Consider the following 27,988-nt stretch of genomic DNA (forward strand, 5'->3'; position numbering starts at 1 on the left):
AATTGCTCATTGCGGGAGTTTATTTCTTCCTTAAGCCTGCACTACCGCCATTCGAGGCAGGCTCCCTGGCCAGACGGACCTTCACTCCCAGCGTGCTGCATGAGGGAAAGTAAGAGTGGCGAGGAAGGAAAGGCTATGGAAACCCCATCCCCGGCTCTTCCCCGCGGGCTGAACAGTAATCCCCTCCTTCCGTCCCGTCAGCGGAGGCCCGGAGGATAACACGACACCCCCAGCCCAGACACTTTCCTCGCTCAGCACCCACAGCGGCCCGGCCGCCATTTTGGGAGCCGGGGCAGGCGAACTACAGGTCCCAGCAGGCCCGGCGCCGCGCCGCCATCTTGCCCCTCCGCTCCGCGGGGCAGCTCGGGCGGGCAGCGGGGCAGGCAGCGGGGCCATGGCGCTGTTCCCGGCCTTCGCCGGTGCCGCCGAGTCCGGGGAGACCCCAGCGGGCAGCAGCGAGGGCTCCAGGAAAGGTAAAACCCTCGGGGAACCCTTCCCCCGGCAGCGCTCCGCGGGGAAGCCCTTCCGCTTCCAGTGGGCGCCGCACGGAGCTTCCTGCCCCGGCCGGCAGCGGCCCCGGGCTGCGTGTGGGGTCCGCGGGCAGCGGGGGGCTCTGAGGTGGTCCCCGCCCGCCAGGCCCGCCTCAGCCCCGCGGCTGCACGGGGCGGGGTGCCCTCGCCGCCGGCTCCTCCCTCCCCTGCGCGGGGCTGCGCGGTCCGAGGGGAGGCTGGGAAAGCTTAGTGCCCGCTGCTGCTTTCAATAAAGTTGCTGTCCTGCTGACCAAAGTTCCCTTCTGGGGTGTAAATTTGGAGAGAAGCTGAAGTAGGGACACCTGGGGTGTGGGCTGGGTGTGCGCGGGTTTGTTGCCAGGTGTCTGCTGGAGGCGTGGCTGTGGAAACGCTCGTCCTGGGGAAGGGTGTGCAAGCCGTAAAGGATCGTTTGGGGAACTTTATGACTGAGAATATCATTCAGCTTGATCTTTTGATTGCCACGGCTGCTGCCTAATGAGTTATACTTCTATTAAATGAGCAAAGAACACTAGGTGGTGTATTGCGAAACGTAAAGTACACACTCAGTCACAACGTGCATTAATTGTACTGGGAGGTGTTCTGAACTCAGCTTATTGCTTGCCATCTCCCACTGCCCTTGCCTGTCCTGTAGAGACCACAGCAAGAGAAAAGTAACATAATCCCTGGTGTAAATTTCTTGGATGTTTGGTCCGGTCATTATGGTGAGTTTTAGAAACTTTCATGAATACAGCATAGGGTAAGCTACTTCCCACCTCCTAGCAAGTTCTGCATTTTGCCCTGATGGCATTGCACCTGTTGATACACAGCCTGCCAGTACAGAGATGCTTTAGCCGTGCTGGGGAGCCTTTCTGGTAATGCACTTGGTGCAGGGAACAGTGGGCATAATAATATCCCAAATCACAGCTTCTAGGAAGAGAGAAGCTGCTGTGCCAAGCAGATGTACAGTAATGTTGCTCTAGTAGTGAGGCCTTTGCTTACATTTTAAAACCCTGGGAATAGAGCCTCAGGTTTGTTACGCAGTCTGTGTCACCGCAGACCACCTGCCTGGAAGGTCAAGTTACACAGAAAACGATGTTAAGACGTACTTTCAGATCTGGATTTCAGTTATAGCATTGTTTATGAGATATGTTTTGGTCTACTAGAAACTTTTAATATCAGAATTATTGACAAAAGTTTAAGGATCATCATTTGTTCACTTTTTACGTTTTACGCAATTTTGTACTTTATCGTATTTCAGTATAAGTAATAAAAATTAAGTACTCAGAACCACATTAATGGTGGCATATATCAAATTTCACACGTTCAGCTTGTGAGAACTTGAGAACTCGACAGACAACTTTGGTATCTGTCTGATAGATGACTCTCTTTCCTCAGAGCTGAGATGAAGCCAAAATCGATCGTGATACAGAGATCACTGAATATGTGTTTTTTAACATGATATGTAAAACTGGGGTGTCTTCAGCAGTCATTCAGGATAACTTTATAGTTTTATTATAAAAAATAGGTAATAATGTAAACACTGTCATCATATTTCATTCTTCTGACCTCTGTCTGATATTCTTTCAAACTTCCATAAATCATTTATAAATATCTGAAACAGTATTGCTGTATGCTCATCCTATCCTGCTAAAATGCTGAGCTGCAGCCATCTCTAGAGCACAATGTAATTTTGTATATGGTTTCTTAAAATTATATTATCAAGTTTAATTACTTTTTGATAAAAGACCACAAATTATCAGTACTGAACAGAACAGTGGTAATAATTAACCCCCCAGGCAGTAGTAAGCATAATGCACAGCATTGTTTACAATCTAAAGTATTCCGTAGTTACTATGATTCCGTGATTTTTGCTGAAAGCACATTTTCAGCATTTGGAAAGGCAACTGAAGACCTTCATAAAACTCTTTAAAATGCCCCTTAGACATGCACTATATGTATATATACTATATATTTTATCTATATACACTATATATAATGCATATAAATATATATATGTAACTTGGTAAGGTTTAAAAAAGCGCCACTGGTTTACTTCTACTCTTGTACTCATGAATATAGATGGTGGAATGGAAGAATAGTAAATGCACACATATTATCACCAAAAATTTGTCTTTTATTTTATTTTCTGAAGAACATAGATCTGGTCTGTGAAAATACTAAACTTCTTAGATGTCTGACAAGAAAAAAAGAATGAAGTGGTAGAATTTTAAAGATTGAAATATTTGTATCCACCTAACTGATTCACTGGAGATTTGCAAGGAGGTTTGGACTTGCATGTTGCGTAATGGAAAAATTTGTTCAATTCTTTCCAGAGTATCAGGTCAGTTTGATTAAATTGTTCAGAAAACTCTAGTTGGAGAATTCTAAACATTGCACTGGTGTGTCCACAGAGGCATATTGACTGTGCTAGGGGGGTTTGTTCATGCAGTGTGATTCTTCAATATTTTAAAAACGCAATTTGATCTTATCTGTTCAGGTAGAACCAAGCCTAGGCCACCAGGGGATTAATGTTTATGACTCCAGTTCTCAAGGTGAGATTTCCTGTGAGGCACTAAAACAATAATTTGGCCTATTAAAAATAAATGTTACTCTGCTTGTGCTTACTGCCATAAGCACACTGTACCTGGTTTAGTGAGGGACTTCACATCGGCAGGGAAATAACAGGTACTTGCAGGTAAAGTTAAGTCAAAATAACATCTTAAAAGTTTGTTAAAATGGTGATAGTAAATGTTATTTTGCTATATTTAATGCAAATTTCCTATGGAAATCATTCTCATGCGTGCTTGCTGTGCCAGTATGCCAGCCTGCTTCTGCAATATCTCTCTTCCCCCTCAGGAGTTTTAACCCTTTCAAAAAAATTAATTGTGAGTGAGAGAGAGAAGTCATAAAACGAGGGGTCTGTGAAAATCTGCACTTGCTTAGAAAACATAAATCTAGGCAAGTGACACTGTTGAGAGAGAGGCTGTAACATGAATTGAACTACTTGGCATTGAGCATATGCACGTTAGCCAACTAATAAACATCTTCAGAGATCACACTGATACAGCACAGGCTGCCTCCTGCCCAGCTGATAGGGAGGGGATGTGGGAAAGCAGCAGGGTCTGGAGAACTCCGATAATTCCTGAAGCTGTGGCAGTGGGAGAGAGTGTAAAGGATTTAGGGCACAACTCAGAAACCCAGGCTTCATTCTTTTGTAAGATGCAAGATTAATTTATTGACTTGTTTTGAGGGAGGAAAGTGAAAATTTTGCCAACTCCCTCGTTATTTAAAAATGTGGTTCCTGTCTTAGCACAGCCTTTAAGGCAGAGAAATATAGAGAACTGCTTTCCACTCCTGTGCCAAATCAGGTATAAGCTCTGTTTAAACTGACTTGTAGATTCCAAGTGTGTTTTGTGCCTCAAGAAAATTGTATGCTTGATCAGCCCCTGCTTTTATTGTCTTCTAAAGCAGCTGAAGCTTTACTACTTTCTTTGTTTAATTTATTCTCTGTTCATTTTGTCAATGTAATCAATAATGCTATTTTAAAAAGTAATGTATCAGTGGGTTTTTATTTTTCAGTTTTTAAGCCTAAAGCTCCTAGTCCTGCTAAAGATCCATATCTCCATTTGGAAATTGCTTGGAACGCAGTGCCTTAATGCTCGAGGTTATAAAATTTAGCATACTTGTTGTATGCAGACATTTTTTTCCTATTTTGGGCTGCTCTGTATCTAAAGTGTTTACATGGTCAAGTAATATTGTAAAATGCATTATCTATGTTAATCTTTGGAGGACCAGATACTATGCTCTTGAAATTGACGGAAAGCCTATTTTGAGATGTACAGCATGTTAGAAGATGTTAGGTCAAGATCTTAAACATGTCTTAGACTAATGGTCTGGATCTCATAAGTCTTGAAATCTGAATTTCATCACCAACAACTCTGTATGCTTAAAACAATTCATTTAACTGTTCTGCCGTAGCTTAATTTTTTTTTTTTCTGAAAAGCTTAAGCCAGTGTTTTATTAAGAAATGTCATGAGTATTGGTATTAATATATTTCAAGTGGTTTTGAAGCATAGTTCTTTATTCAAATCAATACAGAACTACCTTACAATAAATTAAATTCTGCCAAAATAAATAATTCTAGTAAATGACTTATTACACGTTGCAAAGTGAAACAATAATTTATCAAAAGGAAGATCAAAGGCTTCTGGGGGATACCATGCAAATTAAAACAAAGATGGATTTTTTTTTAAGGGCACTGAATTTCTCCTTTATTTCTGTAAATGAATAAAATCCCTTATGCACAAATTGGTTGTATTTACCTAAATATGGAGTGCTCGGGACTGATTAATCTCTGAATTTGTCTATGTATAAGGAAGACGGAGTGTGACCAGTGGAAAGATGTGTTAGGGTTACGGTTTGTTCCTGCATTCCTTTACATCACTTCTTCAAAACCAAAATGAGCAGAAATAATTGAATATATGTAAGATACCCATTTTTAAATCAGCATCATATTTAATAAATATACTTGAGGAATCTCAGGCATAAGGCAGCACACTAGCATGTGACATTTATTGAATTAACTCATTTGGTTATGTAGTTATCAGGTGTAGGAAGTTATATAAGTCTTGTGTGTTTCACATATGGTATGGTTGCAGAATTATCTCTGAGAAGCATTATGGGATTTTGTGAAAAATGCTAAATAAAATTCTTCTAAGAAGCAATTCTGATTCTAGGTTGTTTCTTAGTACGTTTCTTACAGGACTGAAATGAGAACTTATTATTGCAGAGCACTTTATTCCCCAGCAGGGGGAATTTTGATAGGCAAGTCACATGTTGCTTGGATATTAGCCAGCAGAAATCTTTCCCCTTTAAGGTCACCAAAAGTTTTGGTCGAATGCTTTGTGGTAGATTTAGAGGTTTAGAATCAAGCACACGTATTTAAGATGAAGGTGCTTGTGCCACAGTGGATTAATTTAAATTCAATTGAATTAAGTAATAGGTTTTTATCATGTTTTAAATAAGTAATAATGGTTTAAAGGTCTTGATTGTAATTGTAATTTTGCATTAATATATTTTAAGTACTTCGGGGGGGGGGGAAGGGTTTTGGTGTGGATTTGCAACAGAGTGTGGTAACATTTGACATAGGTGTAGTGATTCCATTGCCAGGCAGATGGATACAATCATATGCATACAGGTTAGACAGTTGAATTTTTATCTTTCTGTTTTTCACTGTCTTGCATTTTGGTGATGGAAAGGATGGTGCATGGCAGTGCCCTGCGGTGTGCTGCCTGGGGCTCTTCTCTGTGCAGAGATGGAGACTTGGCATGGCCCAGCGAGGACGGCCCTCCCCAGGGGTGCTTGTTCTTTGCTGGCTAGGGCCAGCTCTTGGGAAGTGACAACTGGAGCTTTGCTTGATTATATGTACTTGATGAGTTTATCTTAGGTTAGCAAACTGTTCTGCAGCCTGCTCCATTTTAAATCCTTTTGTGGACAACAGAGACATGAGACAGAAGAAAGAATTTTTGTATGAAGAGATATTTCTGAAAGAAATACTTCTGAAGGAGGAGAGATGTATGGCTTAGCAGACAATGAGTTCATGCTATTTAAGTCTCAGAGGTCAGCGTGGTCAAAAGCACAAAGACAAGAATGTGACAGGAAGAACACTGAGGCAAAAACGGTTGTGAAGAGCATGGAGAACGGGCAGGGAGACAAAATTTGTTCCTTTGTTATCTCCCATGGAATGGCACCAGAGAGACTGCTGATAAATGCTGATAAATTCTGTGATTATGCTAAGCAACAATTTTTGTTTAATGTTAGAACAGTTCACACGCTTAAGGGTTTTCATAGAAATTTCATTTCTAGAATTCTTTCATAGAAGTTTTAATATCACTAAAATTAGGTCAGAAAGTCTACCTTCTATAGCCTGTCAACATCTGACCTGATAGATACCCGAAATGGTTGGTCTCTATGCTAAATGCTGATTAACGCATCAACATGAACATCAATTAGCCTTTTCTCATGCTGTATCCAAGGGTAATGGTATCTCAGTGGTTAGAGAACTGAGAATCCAGTGCCGTATTTTGACCTTGTATAAAACACTTGAGTATTCTTATCAGTAATGGGTGTCCCTATCAATAAAATTGTGTTTAAAATACTTTCCATACAGCAAGTAAAGCACATTTTGTAATTTTCTAAATTTGCATTAAGTTGCGTTTCATTCGTTACCTATGTTTCTTAAGTAATTATGTCCTTCTGTATTTTTTTCAGTTATACTGTTTGAGTGCGTACGTGTTAAAATTAATACTGGAAAGAGACTTAAAAAAAAATATATATATATAGCAGTATATGAAACATATTACCTGCTTTCAGAATGAACTTCTAAGTATTGCTACACAGTGTCTTTTTAAAAGCTTAAATTGATGTCCCAAGAGAATCCTGGCTCCTAAATATTTTACCTGGTTGAAACCTATTGTTCTGCTAAATGGAAATTTCACTGCTCTTCAGTGTCCTCAACTATTACACATGACTTAGTGACATTTTCTGCAAATTTAAATGTCTGCTGACTAGATTAACCCCTAACTTTAAAAAACATATCAAGCTTATTTGTACTGATCTCACGCTTCTCTTCACCTGCAGACCTGGACTGGCTGAGTAACCCAAGCTTCTCTACAGAAGATGCACTGTTAGTGCATCAACGCACTACAGAAGTTGCAAATTCTACCCCTGAAAAATCACCACTAATAAGGTAGAATATACTTCAATATCTCTTTAGCCTCTTTTTTTTTTTTTTGTCCTGCTTATCTTTTGTTATGGGAGACCAAAATCAGGAGCTTTTAGTGCTGCTTTTCATTCCACTGTTCACTATTTATAAAGGCCTGAGCTGAGTCATATATGAAAGTATGAATAATGCTTCCATGTCCTTTAACTTAAAATAATGAGAAGTTATACTTATATAATTACATTTAAATTTTCTTTTTCTCACAGCTACATTTAAATCATTGTTATTTTGGCAGGGAAATGGAGCTGAGTGATGATGATTCTTCATTAGCTTTTGAATGTCCTTAGTGACCCTTGAATTAATGTAAAGATTAAGTATCATCTTTGTGATTTCTCTGTGAAAACCATTTAAATCAACCATTTTGCAGTCAAGTACAGGATTTATTTTTTTTTACTTTTTAAAAACTAGTTGAAGATGTGAATTAATGAGATAATACCTGTATCAAGTTTTTCAGCAGCATAGATTGTGCTGCTCACTGAAGAGGCTGATTATGTTATTTTTACAAATATGTGTTGTGAGCACCACATTTGTTAAAGTACTGGTTGATTTTAGTACCTTCACTTGAACAGTTGCTGTACTTGACATATCTAGACTATAACTAAAACTGAATAATTAATAGAATCCAGTTGCAGTTGCCAAGTTTGAAAACTTAGTCATGTTTAATTTTAAACAAGCTCCAGTGTTTATGTTGGCTGTTGGTGGCAGTGAGACAGAATGTCTTTATAATAAAAATCATGGTTGAATACATCCTTTCATATATTTATGTTTACATTTACATATATTGTGTAAATGAAATGCCATCACTGTTTTATTTATCAGTCATATATTCTACTTTTATTGTCACTAAGGAATTTACAAATTACCCTTCAGATAGAATGATCTAATAAACCCACCATATTTAACTTTTGAAAAAGAATGTAAAAAAAAAAATCTTAAGTATTACTGGGGTACAATCTCATTTCAATAAAAACTAATTAATATAGTTAAGATATTTCATTGTGTTTTTTTTATTATTATTATTTTTGTTTGTTTTTAAGATTTCGATGGGTTCTCCCATGGATTCTTTTTTCTTCATACTTTCATACAGAGACACCTCTTTGTGTTCTTTTTGGAGGTGCCTTGCTTCTGAAACAATGCATTTACTTTTATTGACTCATTAAGAATACTGAGCCTTGTTGCTCCTCTTTTAGTGTCATCTCTTAGTAAGTCAGTTGTCTATCACATGTTGTGTTTGTTATTACATTTTTTTATACAATGTTTATATGATGTTACTAAAGTTTAATATACGACAGCATTAATTCAGTAGTCACCAAAAATTGTTCCTTAAGAAGTAAGATTTGAATTTTTAAGCTGGAAGTGATCTTGAAAATACTTCTTTGATTTTTTTTTTTTAATGTAAATCATAATGAAACAAAGAAAAGGTACAGACTTTTTCTTTCTTTGTGGTCACCGTGAAAGGTGACCATCTTTTTAGCGTGACCTAAGTTGTCTCCACACAGTTGTTACAAGATTTTATCAGCTCATTTATTTTCTTTAATTTGGTGGTGATAACAGATGGATACTTGTATAGATCCCACATCAAAATGTCTTTGACAATTAAAAATTTAAGACTGTTTTTCAGCAATTCCAGAAGATGAGAAAAATATAATTGTTATTTACTGCAGTTCTACTGTATATTACATTTTATGGGTTGCTATTAACTCTCTTCTCCAGAAAGACAGGCAGGGTAGAGAAAGGTGAAGGGTAAAATGTTTAGGAGCTTTCTCACAGTGATATCTTTTTACAGTTCTACTACTCAGATATCTAAGTGTATATATAGATATATATACTCCTTTCCAAGCAGGACTACTTCAAGATCAGAGCTGTCAGGGGAAAGTGATTCAGATGAGAATCTGAAAAAGTCAAGTAAGAAAAGGAAAAAGAAAAAGAAAAAGCATCACCACTACAAGACAAAAAAGAAAGCCAAAGGGGACTCCAGCAGCAGCGAATCAGACTTGGACACTAAGCACATCAAGGACAGAGCTACAGCAAGTGGCAGAAATCGTGAAAAGGAAGCAGCAGCAAAGTATGTACTTATAAATACTATGCAAAATGTAAATTTGTTGTGTTTTTTTTTTACCTGTCTCTTCAACTTTATGAATGAGATTCTTGCCCCTGGTGTGTTGTTTTTTTTTCCTAACCTTTAAATAATCAAACCTGTGTTCAAAACAGTTAAAAAGATTCGAATTAGAAACACCTGTTTTATCACTTCTGAGAAACTGTGACTAAAATATTCTGCAAAATACTGTTCTTCAGAACAAAACATGGTATGGGTGTAATGAAATATTTTTAAAGATGTTTAAAGGCTAATTTTGTGTATTTGTAAGCATCTTGTTTCCTGTCATGGGTCCTTGCTTTACTTGTAGAGCTTGGAGAGGGCTTGCATTAAACATTATTCTTAGTTAGTACAATAACACAGTTGTATTTGTCTTGTAATATAACTTCTTACTCAGAGTTCACATTTGCTTTTTTCTTCATATTAAGAAAAAGCTTATATTAATTTAATATTTCTTTAATGTCCATCCATTTATTGCTATATGCCATATGCTTCATACTTCTTACTCATAGTATATCTGGGTGAGTATTTGAACAATTGAAATTGTTTTACCAGATCTTTTTTGTTAATTCTGGGAGCTCTGAAGTACTGTGTAATTGGTGGAGGTGTCATTTTTGCATGAAGTAGTAGGTGTCTAGTAACTAGCATGATCCTTGAGCAGTAAAAGAGGTTCTACAAACACATTGAGTATTCTGCTTTGGCAAACCACATACACAGTCATGTGTTTTTCTCAGTCTCTTGGTTTTTGATGTTTTCAATCTAAGTGGCTCTATCTAACTGGCTGTGTAAGTCACCTTTCCCTGTTTCTCATCATGTTTGTCAGCTTGAGCAGCCATTTTGCCTCTCTGATTCTGCATCTGCTCCTGGGGAAGGAGTGAGGATGTCCTCACACTGAGGTTGTAACTTTTGTTACAGCTGGGTGTACTCCAGGCCATCTTTGATTTTTCCTCTATTTTCTACTTTCCAAGGCAGATTTTGCAAGAACTGAGAGCACAGGTTCATAAGCACTTGTATATGCTATGAATATATACACATTGTATACATCGTGTGTATACATGTGTATATATATATATATACATGTTTATATATATATACACATTGTGTGTATATATATATGTATGCATATATGTGTGTGTATATATATATGCATACATACATACATACATATATATAGATATATATACATACATGATGTTTTCTGGTTTTGTAAATGCTGAATATGTGCACAAATAATTAGAATATACTTCTCGTTTTCTTCAGTCTAGGTGATAAAACATCAAATCTTACCAACAACCGCTTTGTTTGGCTTGATGACGTCCAGGCTTTCACAGCAGAAACTTTCAGAATAGACAAGAAATCAGATCCTGCAAACTGGGCCTACAAATCCCTGTATCGAGGGGACATTGCAAGGTACAATATGTTGGTTTGTATTGGTTTGCAAGCTATCATGGAATCACTAACTCAAGATTCATTAAATTGAGGCTGGTTGTGAAATAGTTGACATTTCAAATTTTTATGAAGAAGGTGAGAAAATACCTTCTATAGCGTACTTAATAGTGTACTTAAAAAATTAACTTTGTATTGGATCAAAATATCATTGAATACAAAAGATGCCATGAAATAATGGGAATAAAGTACTTTTTAAAAACATTCTTTATGTAGTAGATCACAGGCATGTGAACCTCTAGATCTACCATCTGGAGGTGGCATCATTCAAAAGTCATGGTTTCAAAGTCAGAAACCCTAGGTTCAGTTCTAGATAGTCTCCAGGTCGTTGTACGTTTTGATCTCTTCATTGCTCTTTTTCTGTGCCTTAAAGGGAAATGAAGGTACTATGTTTCTCATATTAGAAATGTCAAAAAATTTACTTACTTGAGTAGTTTGAGATTTTTGCAAAAAGTGCAAATACTTTCTTAGCAAATGGATTCTGTGTTAGATTGTGCAGACGTTATACCAAAGAGTATCTGTTTAATGCATTGCTACATTTCAAATGGCTGTAGATGAAATTGCATATTCAACATCCTTAGTGGGTTACTAGTATTATGCTAGCGCTTCAGAGCTTTTCCCTGAATTAACAGAGAAGTCCATCCAAGGGAGCTCACGCTGGGCTTATGTATTATGCATGCACACTTTTTGCTTCATGTTCTCAAGGAAAAGTGTTTACTGTGTATAATGTAATTATTTGTGGAGGAAGAGGGATTGATGTCTTTTATTTTTGTAATATGTATACCTGTGCAGTAAAATTGCCTGGTTACAATCCATTCCACTTTTCTGCCAACTTTGGGTTGTCAGCTATTGTTTGAGATGGAAAATGTTATTTCGGCATTGCACATCACTGCATCTGCCATTGAAATGACATTTTTGGTAATATTTTAAAATGGCATCTTTCTTTGTTAGTCCGTAGCCTTCATTGTGGCCTTCATGAGTCTGTTTTTTTTTCCCCCTCTTGTTGGCTTATAAGATGGAGAAAGGCTTAGGGATGCAAAAGAAAAATTACCAGATGAACTGCTGTTGTCTAATTATTCACTTTAAAATAATCTAATCTAAATACCATTAAATAGTGTTGTCTGTTGATCTTTGTCCAGGTATGTCTGCATGGTTTAAAGTGATTGGAGGAAAAAATATTTTTTCTTCTGGAAGTAAGATGGCCATCGTTGAACTTAGAGAATGCTTTAAATGATAGAAGTTCTGATGGCACTGCAAAAATAAATAAAGACTTAAAGAGAGAGTTCCCAAGTTCTTAAACTTTTGAAGCTCTCTGCATATGCTATTTGGGTCAATTTGGATTAAAGTACTTGATTCATAGTTTCATACTTCCTTTCAAAAAGGAGTTATCCTTTCTTACATGTATTTTAGAATATGTTTAACTGTATTTTTCCTTTTAAGATATAAAAGGAAAGGAGAGTCCTGTCTTGGCATAGATGCAAAGAAACAATGTATAACTTGGGACAGTCCTGCATCCCAAAAGAAGCAATCACAGAGGCGACCTGAGCGCTACTTCTCAAAGAACAATGTGAAGACATTAAACACAGATGGGATTCCTGTTTGCAATAAAAGTTCTCCATCTGACTCAGCTGCTTTTATACCAGTTTTCCAAATGGAAAGCAGTGATCCTTCTGACACAACAGAGGTAAACCCTCTTGGGATTTATGATCCATCAACTACAGTGTGGCTGCAAGGAAAAGGAAACAAAGATGCAGAACATGAGCCTGTAAATACACAGCAGGCATTTCAGGAGTCTGCGATAAATGTTAACCCCATTCTGATGACAAAAGTGGAAGAATATAACAAGAAAGTCAGAGAAAACCCAAGAGATATTAATGCTTGGATGGAATTTGTTTCTTTTCAGGTATGTTTTTTGACAGACATGATTGCTCATTATTAAGTAATAAATACACAAATGTATTTCAGTTTCCTTTGTTTAGGACTATATATATTTACTGGAAAAGAATGAGCTGTTAATTCATTTTCACAAATGTCAGTGTTCTTCTCATGATGGTTGTTCCTAATGTTGTTATGATCTTTGTTTTGTTTAAAGGATGAATTAATGAGAGGACCTAGCCCTTATGCAAGTATGGGAGAGCAGGAAGTAAGAAGAAAATCACTGAAGTTAATCTTAGAAAAGAAACTAGCTATTTTAGAGAGGGCAATTGAAAGCAATCCAGGTAATGTTGATCTGAAACTCGCCAGGTTGAAGGTTTGCACAGAATTCTGGGAACCACCAGCTTTGATCAAAGAATGGCAGAAGCTAATTTTCATACATCCCAATAACCCAGAGCTGTGGAAGAAATATCTTCTGTTCTGTCAAAGTCAGTTCAGTACCTTTTCTGTTTCAAAAATCAATGGACTCTATGGAAAATGCTTGACTACGCTGGCAGCTGTACAGGATGGCAGCATGGTGTCACATCCCCCACTGCCAGGCACAGAAGAAGCTATGCTAGGTAAGGAAGTTTTTCTCTCTTTTGTGATACGGTCAGAAAGGTCTTCATAAGAGTTGAATACATTCTCTGTAAGAACAGACTTTCCTATCTATTATAGGAAAATTTTATTCTCTTCAAAATGCTGGCATCTTGTTTTCTTAGCTGAGAATTGAAGCAGACATTCCAACCAAATATGGATACGGCAGATGCTTCCCTTCCCCAGATGAGTTTGTGATACACCATCCAAGTATAATGTCCTGAGTGGTTTACAGTACAACGGCAAGGCTTAAGAATTGCAGCCAGCAGCCAAGAGAGGTGCTTTTATCTTTGAAAAGTGTTTAAAAAAAAAAAAAGTTTGGTTGTGAAAGAAATGATCTCTTGTTCAAAAGGTTTTTTTTTTAATTACTTTTATCTAGAAAAGAAAAGGGTAATGTGAAATTTTTGTGAGAGTCACAATGAATGCATTCAGAATTCTGAACTGCAATGCTATACAATCGTGTCATTTGCATTTATTGTATGCATTTATCTGCAAGTTAAAATTTATTATATAATTATGCCTGGAAGGAAAGTTAGTCAGATGGTTAGGATGCTGGACAGGATCCAGGCAAGAAACAGGTTTGTGCTCAGTTCTGGCACAGGCTTTAAATTTGTCTGGAGCCAAATGAAAGTTATATCCCGTTTCAATTATGCTTCTCTACCTCAAAGGGTCATTGTGATCGTTAATCTATGGATATGCTGAGGAGGAAAATATTAGTGTCACTATGAATCTGGATTATTTTTCTTTTAAAATACATTTTAAAGCTAGAAGAGACTATTATGCTGTATTTCGTGCTTTTTCATCTGTGGCATAGTCCAAGAAACTTCTATTTTTGTCCAAATCTTGAAAGTGCTGTTGGAACAATAATGCTATCTGTTAAGCAAGTCTTGACTTTAAGATTATGATGCCAATGCTGTGTTACAAAATAACTTAAATTCTTTGGATCTCTTACGGTGGTCTTCTGATTCATTTTGGATCAAGAGCTGGAAAATGTTTTGTAAAGGAAAAGTCCCCTACTGGCAGGTGGCTGTTGTACTGCCTGGTATCGTCTGATCTTCTAATTACGGTCTTTGACTTCTAATACTTCATTCGCTTTGTATGTCAACCACAACAGATGTTTCTCGGGACAAATGTTTTATTCAGCCTCTACATGTATATTTTTTTCAAACAGGAAGGTTTCCTTTTTTTTTTTTTTTTTTCTGCACAGAACATATTTACTTGTTAAATATTTTGTGAAAAAAATGTTTTTCAATATGGTCCCTTTAACTAGTTTAATATGTTACGTTGAAACATTTTTCACAAAGCATACTTGTTGGCAAGTCTACCCATATAAATAGGTTGAAAAAACAACTCAACTTTTCTTGTGTTTCTGTTCACTCTTAATTTCTACTTGTCCTGTATTAGCACTATAGTGAATTGTTTACAAGCACTGTCAAGAACTTTTTTTTTCTATTATATCTTCCCCACGCACACTCCACCCCACCCATACAGACACTTTGGAATTCAAGTAATAGGAGTGGAGAAACTTCCAGGGGGGTCTTCTTGGTCTGAAAGTGTTTTTTTTATTATTATTATTTTTAGTTACTTAACTATTTGTAGTTCTTGAGGTAAGTTTGAACTAAGAAATCTACAAATTTTTGTTAACATAAATCTACTAAGAGTTTCACGAATTAGGGGTAGATGTATGTAGGCTTCTATCATCAACCTTTGATAATGATAAAGTGTAAGAGCTAAGTTTAAGTAGTGGTGGACTGTGCCATCTAGTGTTCAATTATGTGCATGATACTATCTGCTTCAAAACAGTATCAATGTATTTTTTAAACATGAAGAAAGGTAAAGATGTATTTAAAATTATAGATCAGTCTTCAAATATTTTTATCTTGTAACATTTTGAATTTACTAGGATCTGTTAATGTAAAACAAGTGAAAATAAGTATCCTCAAGTTCTGCTGTGGAAAGGCAGTCCTGTTTTTCAAATTATACGTAGCAGCTGGGGAGAAACATCCACACCTTCTAGGTTCGGCTCTAGAAGTGTCCTAGCATCGTAAACCAAATTAAATATGTATGCTTGTTGTTTTCAGTTTTTATCACAAAGAAAACACTGATCTTTGCATTTCTTCGGTTTTCTTTTTTGTCACGCAGAAAGTCTTATGCTATTAGTTATTTTTGGCTCCAGTTTGACAGCAAGTCCTGATGAGATATTCTCTTCATTCAGAACATTTTAATCAATGTTCATTAGTTGGAAGCTGATGAACTGGGAAGCAACAATTTTTTTCAGTGGCAATTGGATACCAAAATTGATGGAATAAGTGCCTAAACTGATTAAAATGCTTTGGAAGATTCTATTAGACACTTAGCACACTTCTTGTTGTTTAATGAGATTTCTGAAGGTATTTAAGTCTTTGTTGTCAGAAAGAATGACCTTGCAGGAAGATTAATGAAACGCTTACTTCGTATGTGTGCATATCTGGTGTAAATCTGAACAAGAGGAATAAATTGTTTGCCACTCAATATAAAGAGATAAAATCATCATAATTTGTATAAACCTATGAAGTTGCATTTGTATATCTAGACACATACATACTTTGTTTTGGTTTTGAAGGTTTTTAAACAAAGCAGTGTTTGAGTAACTATTTTCAAAACTATCAATGAATTATCTGTCTTATTTGTTGCAAAAATTATAATTTAAAGCACTTTGTCAAACAGCCCCTGTTTTGTTAAGAGTTGAATGTTATTTAGAGTATTCAAATGTCTCTGTTCTTGCATTATCTAGTAGTAGTTTGTTTGTTGTTTTTTTTTTTTAATATGTTATTTTTCTAGCTCTTTTCTTTTGTCCTAAAATTGTCATTTGCAAACATATGAATAGAAAATCTGAGGTTATTCTTTCCTGTATAAGCTGGGATTTGAGGCTCAGTGTGTAGTAGGGGTATGACAATGATTACAGAAATAATTTGTTGAAGAGCAAGGGACAAGATGATTCTCTAATCTCAGGCAGTAATGCTTTGGCCAAAAGACCAGACTCTCATAAAGGAAAATAAAATGGCATCTGTTTAGCACATTTAAAGTGGGAGGACTTGAAGTTACTACAGACTACAATAATTTTGACATGCTTTTATGTCAGTTACTACTATGTTTTGGATTTTGACACTGTTCCAGAACAATTATGCTCCACAGCACTTCATGTATGTCTTTTGTATATTTGTGGGCTTTATTAAAATACTTAACAACAACAATTTCTTTGAAATAAAAAAAAAAAACTTTCTTTCCTTTCCTTTACAGCTATATTTATTCAGCAATGCCACTTCCTGCGACAGGCTGGCCATTCTGAGAAAGCAGTGTCTTTGTTTCAGGCTCTGATTGACTTCACCTTCTTTAAACCTGATAGTGTAAAAGATCTGCCAACAAAGGGACAGGTAGCAATTTCCATTTAAATGGTTTTATGTCCTTGTGCATTACAGAGAATGCTGCAGCAGAAAAATATTGATGAATTTTAAGGACATAAGGAAAATATTTTGAATTGCAACTGACTTTGTGGCTCTTCAAGGTGGTGTCTGCATTGGAAAAATATTGTGGGTCCTCTGGAACTACATGCCAAATTGCTGCTGCTTCTGTATATAATGGAAGTGCAATGACCAGTCATACCTTGTCTTCCATCTTGCTAAAATGACAGAGAAAATTCAGCTGGCTGACCAAAGTGTTGGCAGTTAGTGCTTTCCTGCTTCTTTTCCCCGAAGTTAAAAGTTCTCCCCAGTGTTAAAAATCCTTTTATTATCCCCACCTTCTCCAGCATCCACTGCTAAGACATTATTTTTTGCCCTCTAGATGCTGTTGCCCATCAATGGAGCAATCTTTTACTTTAAATAATACCGGTGTCCTCTTAAAATGCCGGAAGTGTAGACTTAATTATAATTATCATGCAGGATGGAACACTTGGCATAGTTGCACAAAAAAAAAATAACAATTAAAAGACAAAAAAAAACAAACAAACACAACCAAACAACAACAAAAAAACCTGTTACACTTCCAACCATTTGAAAAGACTGTAAGATTACCTGTAGTGTTTAAATCTATTAAGAAGGCAGGATGGAAAGGAACCTAAATTAAAAGGACAAAGTCTAGTTGGAAAGTGCAGTTCTTCAAAATAATAAAATGCCAGATTTACAGCTGGTGCAACATCTTTAATTCTGCCCTCTTGTAGAATCATGACTCAGTCTTGAATTAGTTGCTTCCGTACTGTTTTCACAGTTTACTTTCTCACTTTTTGCAAAGAATAAATCCATAAGGAGTAGAATTAGATTTGTAAACCCTGCGTTTTTTCATACAGTGATGCTGATTTTTCTTACAGTAAATTTTGTTGTTAATATTTGTATTTGAGTCGCATCTCAATGTCCAAGCCAAGGTTTGGTACACAGCAGAAGCATGAAGTAGGAGAGAGATGGTTATTAGAGCAAAGTATACACAATGCAGGGGAGGAATTGATCAGTCTAAAGGTGATAGATTGCATACAAGCAGTGAAGAACTACAACCCTGAACTTCTGATTCACTGAAAAGTGCCCTGAGATTGTTGATCATCTGAAATCTGAGAAATAAAAGGCCTTACTGATCTTTTCCTCTTATCCTCAGTCCACTCATGCTTATGTCCAAGTGTAGCATTTTGATTGAATCATAGGAGTATGATTGTCTAAATCATCATTCTATTATCCAAATTCTTCATGGTCCCAAAAAAGATGGAGAGGAAAGGAGATTTGGGTTCTGAAAGCCACATTTTGGGGACTTCAGATCCTTACCCTTGAAGAAGCTGAATAGGATATTTGGCACAAGAGTCTTCTGCATTCTGTAAAAGCTTAATACAATTTTTTTTGTTTTGTTTTGTTTTAAAAACAATCCTTATGTTAAAGAGAAGAGCTGATGACAGTTGTGCTGTGCCACAGACATAACCAAAGTACTCAGGTGTTGCTGCAGCTTCTTAAGTAGCATCTAACAAAATCTTTAGATACAGAAGCTGCTCACCAATAAGTGACTGTAGGGGTCTGGAAAACTGTATTGATCCAATCAGTGTCTTTACAACAGCAAAAATTATTCTAAATATGTTTTGTTTTGGTTTCCCCCGCTGAAAAAAACAGGTGGAATTCTTTGAACCCTTTTGGGATAGTGGAGAACCACGAATTGGAGAAAAAGGAGCAAGAGGCTGGAGGGCATGGATGCACCAACAAGAAAAGGGTGGCTGGATTGCTGTTGACAAACCTGGTATGCCCATGTCAATATGTGTCGTTCCTATGTCCATGTAGTAAAAACATTGCTGCCATCAGTTTATTTTACTGGAAATTTATGTGTTGTGAATTGGGAATGTTTCACATAGTTAATGGTAAACATCACAACAAGAATTTGGATATGGTGTAAAAATGGCATGATTTACTACCAAAAAAAAAAAAGTGCAGGTAACCATACATTTTGAGGAAGTTTATTTTTTTTTTTCTGAGCCACAAGGAAGTCTCTACAAGCTTCCCCTTAACATTAACTTAGAAGGGCTTATCAGTTACAGCAAGCAATTAATATATACCTGTCACAGGAAAAATATGCTGATAATGTTTAAGTACCAAAAGGATTATCAGAAAAGTAGGATGAGATTAAACACTTCTTTTTGTATGTGTTTAACTACAATGGTAGTTTCTGTTGTGTGTTGCTTAAAATTTTGAAAAATACCAGGTGTTTTAAAGCAGCGTTGTCAGTCTTAGTTTGCAATGTTTAATCGTTGTGATAATGCATTTTGAGGAAACGCAAGTAAAGTGTTTTATGCACATGAATGTTCATAGAGTGCATTTGAGATACCGTGCCCAGATATGAAGAAACTAAACTGCATAAAAAAGTAGCTACTGGCCCTTTGCTGTGGCTTATAAACTGCTGTTGTTAAGTGCCCCACAGCCTGATGAGGATTTATTGTTATCTCTGTGATAAAGTTTGGGTGCTGACACTGGTTCACTGGTTCAAATAGTTTGGAAACCTGCACTTACAGAGATGGTGTCAAAACGCAGAACTATGATGTGGAAATCTTCAGCTCCATCCTGGAAACAGATGCAACGTTAATGAAAACAGGCATTTTAAAAATAGTTAAATTATATGTCAAGTCTGGTCTTTGGATGTGGTAGATTAATTTTTCTTTAATATCTGTGTGGGTGTTTTGATCTGTTTTTAGATGATGATGATGAAGAAGAGATAGATGAAGATGAAGAAATAAAGGATAAAACTCTCCCCAAGTGGCACATTTGGCTGGATATTGAATATTCTCGTGAAGCAAGACATTGGCTACCTTGGAGGCCAGACAAAACCAAAAACCAAACTGAAGAAGACTGTGAAGATCCAGAAAGACAGGTCACTCTAACATAATAAAACAGTGGGAGATAAACTTAGCTTTGTGTTTGGATTCATTGCCAACAGATATTTTCAGAGGAGTAATTCTTTTTTCATTTGTTTGGAATTCAAAAGTCACCTTAGGTTTTGTGCTGAGACTGCTGAAATCCATAGGAACCTCATGGTAAACTTTGGGCTGTAGGTGAATAGCCTTGCTGTTCTGTGATTTCTCTCAGCTGTATATGGAAATATCACAGACTGTGTTTAAGATGATATCCACATTAAATAAACAAAAGTTTTGTTGCCTGAATTTAGCTTCAAGTCAGATATTTGGACTTTTTTTTTTCTTGGGAGAAAAGGTAAAGTCAGACATTGATCGGGCCTTTTAACGCATTTTTATTTGGAAAAATCAATAATATATTTTTAGACTTTCATTGTGTTAAGTGTTCTGTATGGGTCTCTGATAATCTAGAGCAAAGAAATATCTCGAGAGCAAATTTACCATCTGACTGGGAAAATGCATTGCTTTTCCCTTACCATTTAGTAGTAATTATAAATCTTTATTGACTTCAAAAGTTTCTCTAGTTACGTAGGTTTCTTGATTTTACTTGATTGCATAAATTGAGTTTTGATTTGTTTTTTGTTTTAAAGGTTTTATTTGATGATCTTGGACCATCCATGATCCAGCTTTCTAATCCAGACCTTCAACATCAACTACTGTACTCATTTTTGCAATTCCTGGGAGTGCCATGTATAAGTAAACTCTTTCCTCCCAACCTCTATATTGCCATGGACGAAAATAACATCTTTGACAATGTACTTTCTGATGAAAAGCCACTGACTTCTATTGATGTGCCACTATCTGGATTCAACAGTATTGGTCATATGGACACGATGCTAAGAGGCAGACAGCATATAGGCCATTATAAAGATGGAGAGGAATTCATACAGAATGTTTTTCATGCTCTATACCTGCTATTTTCAGGAAAGGAAAAATCTAACCTGTCCATTTGTTGGTTACAGTATGAAATATCTAAGGTAATGAGAAATCTGCATATAACTGCTTTTGTGCTGTGTGATTTCCTTGTGTGTTTATGTTTAATTAGAATAACTTCTCAGGAAAATTGTCTTAGAGGACTGAGTATTCAAAGCAGTAAGTGTCAGTTAAGATTGCCCTGGGGGCAAAAGAAAAAAGGGTAAAAAAAAAAAAACACAAACCCTGTTCTTCAGTACATTTTATACAGAAGCATATTTTCATGTAGTAAAGTATTTCTTGCAGTCTTAGATAAATGTTAACATGTTGTCTACTGCTATATGATACTTCATATGCTAGACAAGAGTGGATGCAAGTTGTTCTTTTTACAAGGCAAAGTGAATGAGCCAAGAACTTTCATCAATATATTCTACAAAGTGCATAATCCCCCATACCATGATATTAGCACCTTATGAAGAAACCCACTGCTTCCTTTGCAAGTTACTTTTGCAGTGTTATTGAAGGAAATAACACCTTATTACTTGAATCTGGATTTAAGTGAAACTGTTCGCTTATATGCCCAATAGATGCCCACAAGACTGCAGTTTCTCTTAGCACTTCAGAAAGTTTAATTTTGTGTTTTCTTATGGAAGAATTCTCTGCCTTTTACCCAAACATCACCTAACCAGAAGGTTTCCTATGAAATCTCCAGATTTTTTTCCCCAGCAGATTTCTGCTGTGAAAGTTACGTGGAGATTTATTTGTGCTGGTCATAAGCTGCATCTAGCCAGACAGGATTTTTATTTAGTTCTTCTCAACCATTACAGGATAGCAACTCCTTTTTTTGGATGAGTTGGCCTTTTAAACCAGTGGAATTTGATACTATTTAATGGCAGTGCCAGGCATGAGGATGATAAGCCTGTGCAATTTGGGTATGTTGGAGGAAGCTGACAACAGGCAGCTCTGACAACTTACAGTGTTCAGTAGCAACAGCTCTGGCCAGCGGTGAAATATGGAACAATATGAAAACAAAGGCAGTAATGAAATCAAAATGCTGTGAGGTTTGGCTTTTTTTCTTTTTTTTTCTCTTTCTTTTCTTTTTTCTCACCTCTCTCAAAATGTGTTCTGTTTATTCTTCGTTGCAGGTAGTTCAGTGTCTCCAAACAAAAAACAAGAAGAAGCTGAAAGCACAAGGGAGGAAAAGTAAAAAATTGGCCAAGAATCTCCTTAAAGCACCTGACAACCGAAATGACCTTTCTCTTTGGAAACTGTATGCGTACCTAGAATGGCTGCTTGGAAACACTGCTGATGCTAGGAAGGTATTTGACACAGCTCTGAGCACAGCAGAGACGGGAGGATTGAAGAGTCCCAAGCTGTGCAGCCTCAGTCTGCTTTATGCTCAGCTAGAAGTGGAACTCCTGGAAAGCCTGGAAGGAGCTGTCACATCGCGCGCTGTTCATATATTGACTAAATTGACTGAAAGTGGACCGTATGTGCCCTATAATGGACAAGTGTTATCTGTTAATGTCCTGAAAGCTCGTAAGACGTATGAGCATGCACTGCAAGATTATTTAAATAAAACACCAGTTTCTGATCGGGATCAGGTCGGTGAGTCTAACCAGCTGGTTAACTTGGTTGGATGTTACGCAGTGTTCCAGTACTTGACCGTTGGGATTGATGCTGCGGTATTGGTATATGCACAGGCTTCGGAAAAACTTCAAGTTCCTGCTCCAGAGAAATGTGAAAATTCCGGAATGAATTCTGGCGTTCAAAATCTTCCCACAGCTCTTGAAGCTGTCACACTGCTGCACACAAATTTACTCATGTTCCACATGAAAATTAGCGTTTATCCTTTGAATCCTTTGCGAGAGGCCCTAACGGAGGCGCTGAGGAGATATCCTAGCAACCAGTCCCTCTGGAGGTCGTACATCCAGGTCCAAGGGAAGTCTCACAGTGCTAGCAAAGCACGAAGGTTTTTTGATGGTGTCACGAGGTCTACCAGCTCTTTAGAGCCGTGGCTGTTTGCAATCCAAGCAGAGCAAATGAGAAAAAAACTTACTGAGCACGTCCAGAGGTAATATCTTGCAGCTCCTTGTGATAACACTTTTTTTTTTTCTGTCTGATCGCGTAACAGAGGAGAGAAAATGCTGTCGTTCTTTTTTGCAGATGAAGATGCTATGACTAGGGAGGGTTATTTGTTTGAGACCAGACAGCGAGCTGGTGACAGAATCCTGAACAAAATTAAAGGCCTAGGTTCTAGTCTCATGTCCTTTCTGCTGGCTCAGATCGTGTGTTGCTTGTGTTTGATTGCTCAGCTCTGACATCAGGATGGTACATACTTATTTGCCTGATTTTTAAATGACTAAGAGCCTGCCTAGATGGCTAGAGTAGACATGATGAGCCTATAAACTGCTGAATTTTAATACGTACAGCAAAAAGGAGTGTAAAACAGAGCTATATTGGTTTCTGTCTGAGCTCACTGCCCTACTTTACTCCTGAGTTGCAGAATACAGTGGTAGCAGATCTGTTTCCATAGTGAGTACTTGAGGGTTCGGTTTTTATATGGGACTGTTGCTAGGTAGAAGAGGCTGGAAATTTCCTGAATTTGTGGTGTGGTCTGGGCTTGGGTATTATGCTCCCAGGAAAGGAAAAAGGGGTAAGAGATGTGAGGAATAGAGGTATATGTTTGTTCTTAAACCTTAGTCTCTTGTCAACTCATTGCTAGGAGCTACCTATGCCATGCTACCTGTGTATCTACAATACTGCCAGCTTGGTTCTTTGTGTCTGCACATAGCAACAGAGATTTCTAGGAAACTGTTATCTGGAGGCTTTCCATAGCTGTAAGCATACAATCTTAGCACTTGATGAAATTATCAGTATGCTTTAAAATGATGTGCCCACTGCTTTGATTGCCTCAGTCTGGCAACAGGCATGCACTCGTAGCAGTGACATTCCTGAGCTGTCAGAGTTTGTGATCCTAAATTGTAGTAAAAATTCTACTGCCATCAAATGTAAAGGACAATTGTGATTTGATTTACTGTTAATTGCAGACTGACAATATGATGGTTTTCATTCTCGTTACTGGAAACCCATGTTAAAATTCCAGAGTGGTGATTTTCTCTGTGACATTTAGCTCCTTTCCAGATTGTTTTCTGCTAGCATGGCTGTTCCTGTAAATTACATTTGTATAGGGACAAGCTGGATGTTGCAAGAGTGCAGCTGACCTACTGCAAAGGAGATAAATGGCCTGTGAGTCATGAATTAAAAATAATGTTTTATGTTGTGACAAACTAAGCAAAGGTCTGTAGTATGTGTGACTGTTTCCTGTTCTGTTTCTCATTTCTGCATGTTTAAATGCATAGAATTCATGAAAGAAATGAACATCAAGAGTAAAACAGTAGCATACATAAACCAAGGTGAGATACAATGCTCCATGGAGAGTACATTACATCACATTCTGCCATGGCTAAGGTTATGATGAGAGGAAACATGACCTTAAAGACCCTTGAAGAAAGAGTCAAATGAGGAGCACTAAGCTTGAGTGGAGCAAGCTGCCAGGATAGGAAAATGCAGAAAGAGAGGTGATGCTGCCGTGAGTGCTCCAGGCTCTTCCAACACAAGCATCAAAAATAAGCCAGTCTGTATCAGCTGTAGATAGAAAGTAATGCTTCAGTGAAAAACATGAAAAACATTTTGTGTTGGGCCTGGATCTTGTGGGATTTGAAACTCCTGGGTCAAATATAAAATGGTTTCCTGTTCCAATCACAGTTGACATCCAGAGCTGTAACCTAGGGCTTGATACAAGATCTACAGATGGTCTTACAAAGGTAAATTTAAGCAGACTTGCCTGGGTACCAAAAGAAGGCTTCTTGATCTAGACTTGCATTTGGTTTGAGCTGCTTTGCCAAGTTTTGAATTATACAATGTCTGGAATGAACACTAAGATAAGTGTTTTAAGATTATATGATAGCAGATAATTATTCTCAGAAAAATCATCTCCAGTTGAACAGGGTTAATTTTCCAGCATGCTTTAATTTCCAGAAAATATCTCATTTAGCTTCTTTTAATGGAATTTTCTATTTAGAAAACTGGCTAAAAATCAGTTTTATGACATTCAGAGTTCACAGCATGAAATGCAAAATTGTCCATATACAGTGCTGTGTGAACAGAAGACAGTATGTTGATCTTAACATCTGAATGTGGTCCTTTATCTTGTGTTTAAGTGATTGTGTTTTTCTTTTTTCCCCTCTCTGTTTCAGGGCAGATGTTGGTGAAATATATTATACTATTCCTGAAACTGGGTTAACAAATAGGATTATAGCTCTATTTGAACATGCCACTCAGAGTGAAAATGGTACCCATTGTCCACTGCTATGGAGGATGTATTTGAACTTTCTGGTAAGAAGAGTGTATCCATTTTACTGCATCTGCCACATCTGGAATTTCTTATGGGCACAGCTATGATGATATATTAAAAAAGAAACACTAAATGGTGCCATAGCTATATGATTTTCGAGGTGACTTATTTGTGAATTGTAATGCTGCATCTTTTTGGCATATTTGGGAAAATTTCCTTCATAAAGATCAGAAGGAGTGATAGCTTCTGACAGTGTGGTTTTAATACAGGTGCAGTTATTGTGGCTGCCCTCTCACACAGGTAAAACTTATTTCATGAGATATCAATAGATGGATTCCCCCTGGTCTGTCTCACAATATAGAGGCAAGTGGTCAGGGGAGCAAAATTTAAGAAAAAAGGAAGCAAATCTAAGGAAGGGATGTAGGATTTTATGATTTTTATATAAATAAGCAGTGATGACTTGTATTTGTATCTTAGACCTACTTTAGTGTTCTGTATGGAAATTGTGAGGACTCTGATATTTCAGTCAAAGCTAGATCCCGATCTTGTATAACTTCACGGGATCCCAGAATGGCTGAGGTTGGAAGGCACCTCTGGAGGCCATCTGGTCCAGCCCCTCTGCTCCAGCAGGACTTAACAGAGCATGCTGCCCAGGACCGTGTCCAGATGGCTTCTGAAGATCTCCGGGGAGGGAGACTGCAGCCTTTTTGGGCAACCTGTGCCAGTGCTCAGTCACCCGCACAGCAAAGTGCTTCCTGATGCTCAGATGAAACCTCCTGAGATCCAGATTGTGTCTCTTGCCTCTTGTTCTGGCACGGGGCACCACTGAAAAGAAGAGACTGTCTCAATCCTCTTTGCATCCCCTTTTCAGTTATTTGTATACATGCATCGCTATTCGGCAAAGGGAGATCAGGACACCTGAACAGCACAAGTTTCTGCAACCAACATCACAATAATATGCAAAAGAATTTCTGGATTTTAAGAATTGACAAGGGAACTTGCTCATTTTTAGCAACAGTCAGAACAAGAGAAAATGTGATTTTGTGCCTGAAGAGCTCTTCTTCTCCAAACATCTCAATGCATTTAATATATTTTTGGTATCCAACCGTAACAAGCTTATCTGGAGTGAAAAAGCATATGGGTATAGTCTCTTCAGTGCACAAAAATAATATATTATCACCTTCACGGTACCAGAGATGCTTTTGTGTGGTGTTAAGTTCTGGGTAGTGATGCACACTCTTGCCCATTGCGATATTACTGCGAAATACAGGCAAAGGCATTGGCTTCAACTGAAATATTCAGTGGCAGCTTCTGCTGCTGCTCTCTATTCTACTACTTGTCTCACGAGTAAAACACTGAAACCCCCTAAGGACATCTCTTTGATTACACAGGTAGTCATCACTGTAACCTATCCAACTGTATAGCTATCACAGGATATAGTAGGAAGGACTCCTCAACAGAGGAACACCAAGCTTTTCATTGGGAATTTCTTTTGTCTCATAGACAGTTGTTTTATTATTTCAGTTATTGCTGTATTGAATTATGAACGTTTTTTTTTTTTTTCTCACACAGGTTTCAGTAGGAAAAAAAGAAAAAAGTAAAGGATTGTTTTATAAAGCCATTCAGAACTGTCCTTGGACAAAAGTAAGCATTGAAAAAAATAAGCCTGTCATCAGTACTCTAGTTTTTGAAGTTCTGTATTTAAAAAAAAAAACAACTAAAAATTATAATTTAGTAGTTATCATAATGGGTAAATTAAATGAAAGTAGAGCTTTCCAAAAAGCAACTATAATATTTATTTATTTATTTTTTAATAAAAAAAAAGATCTGAAATGGAGACAAACATAGTGGTCAGTACTGTTTGCATTTCAGAACAGAAGGGTGTTAAGGAGCACCCACAACTCCCCAAATGATGGCTGAGTATGCTGTAAATGCTCCAGCACCTCTTGATCTATGAGTTTTATCTTTTTGAATACAACTGTTTAGTAACAGTTGGAAAAGACTTTGGTTAAACATCTGCACTGCTGTGAATGTAGAAATTCTAGTTCTGTTGGTATTATTTTTAGGAAGTGTGTATTTCCTGTGTTCTTGCTGCAGGGTTGTTTGCATGTCTGCATACTCTTTCTATTATGTGTCTTGCTGTGATAGAAAAATGGCAGATAAAAAGTTCTCATTTTACCATTGCCTTTCCAGGTACTGTATATGGATGCAATAGAGTACTTCCCTGATCAGCTACAAGAGACACTTGATCTAATGACTGAAAAAGAATTAAGAGTGCGGGTACCTATGGAAGAGCTGGATCTCCTGTTAGAAGTCTAAGAGAAGATTGTGTAAGAGCGAAGAAAGTACACAAGCTAGTTCCAAAACTAACACTTAGTTAGAACTGTCTCTACAAGCTGGAGCTCTGTTGGGACTTGGGTACTATGTACTTTTTTTTTTTTTTTTTTTAATTTTTTTGTACAAGTTGCTATCAAAATGGAGTTCTACTAGCTGTGAGTATTCTTGGATCAAGTACTGCATTTTGCCCACAGAAATGCATCCATTTCTCTGAAGTATTCCTGGCTCCCACAGAAGGATACCCTCTCGCAAATATCCTCCTGTTGAATGTTGCCCACATTTCTTCTTCTATTGTTTGAAATTACATTCCCTGGAGTTCAATAGAGATTCAGTACATGCCAATTATGGTTTGGTGAACAGCACAGGAAATAAACATCTGCCAAGTGGATGCTCCACTGTCCTCCAGCTGGCAGACTTCAGTAATTTCCTTCAGCTTGGTATGCGTGTGTATATATAACCACCGAGTCAAACAACAGTTACATCTGTTCATAAACAGTGAAGGCCAAATCTTTGCTTGTGCAGGCACCTATTTTGGACTTGTATTTGTATGTTTTGACAGATGACCATTTTAATATGAATATTTATGAAAAATATACCTTTAATTTTTAAAATTCAAATGGAACTTGATTTT

At 37.3% G+C, this 27,988-nt stretch overlaps 1 protein-coding gene across 3 annotated transcripts; it reads left to right on the top strand.

The window, feature by feature from the left end:
* The first annotated feature begins 152 nt into the window (after positions 1-152).
* On the top strand, positions 153-27,974 carry NRDE2 (NRDE-2, necessary for RNA interference, domain containing). 3 transcript variants are annotated; one of them, XM_068682970.1, is made up of 14 exons: positions 155-473; positions 7,149-7,257; positions 9,131-9,355; positions 10,646-10,795; positions 12,272-12,734; positions 12,924-13,326; positions 16,622-16,755; positions 18,466-18,589; positions 19,536-19,711; positions 20,342-20,728; positions 21,809-22,737; positions 24,923-25,061; positions 26,593-26,664; positions 27,214-27,974. In XM_068682970.1, exons 1-14 carry the CDS (start codon positions 395-397, stop codon positions 27,337-27,339), a joined length of 3,516 nt encoding a protein of 1,171 aa, XP_068539071.1. In that variant the 5' UTR covers positions 155-394; the 3' UTR covers positions 27,340-27,974. The 3 variants fall into 3 exon arrangements, 2 of the variants coding, with proteins under 2 accessions (XP_068539071.1, XP_068539072.1); XM_068682971.1 differs by having other exon boundaries at positions 157-473; positions 9,134-9,355; XR_011096908.1 differs by lacking the exon at positions 27,214-27,974 and having other exon boundaries at positions 153-473; positions 24,928-25,061; positions 26,593-26,607.
* The last annotated feature ends 14 nt before the right edge of the window (positions 27,975-27,988 follow it).

The sequence above is a fragment of the Anas acuta genome, chromosome 5 (genome assembly GCF_963932015.1).
Source record: "Anas acuta chromosome 5, bAnaAcu1.1, whole genome shotgun sequence".
Lineage (NCBI taxonomy): Eukaryota > Metazoa > Chordata > Aves > Anseriformes > Anatidae > Anas > Anas acuta.

Coding starts and splice junctions, on each gene's coding strand:
- NRDE2 (XM_068682970.1), top strand. CDS start 395: ATGGCGCTGTTCCCGGCCTTCGCCGGTGCCGCCGAGTCCGGGGAGACC. Junction 7,258..9,130: donor GAAAAATCACCACTAATAAG/GTAGAATATACT, acceptor CTCCTTTCCAAG/CAGGACTACTTCAAGATCAG. Junction 18,590..19,535: donor GATTGCTGTTGACAAACCTG/GTATGCCCATGT, acceptor ATCTGTTTTTAG/ATGATGATGATGAAGAAGAG.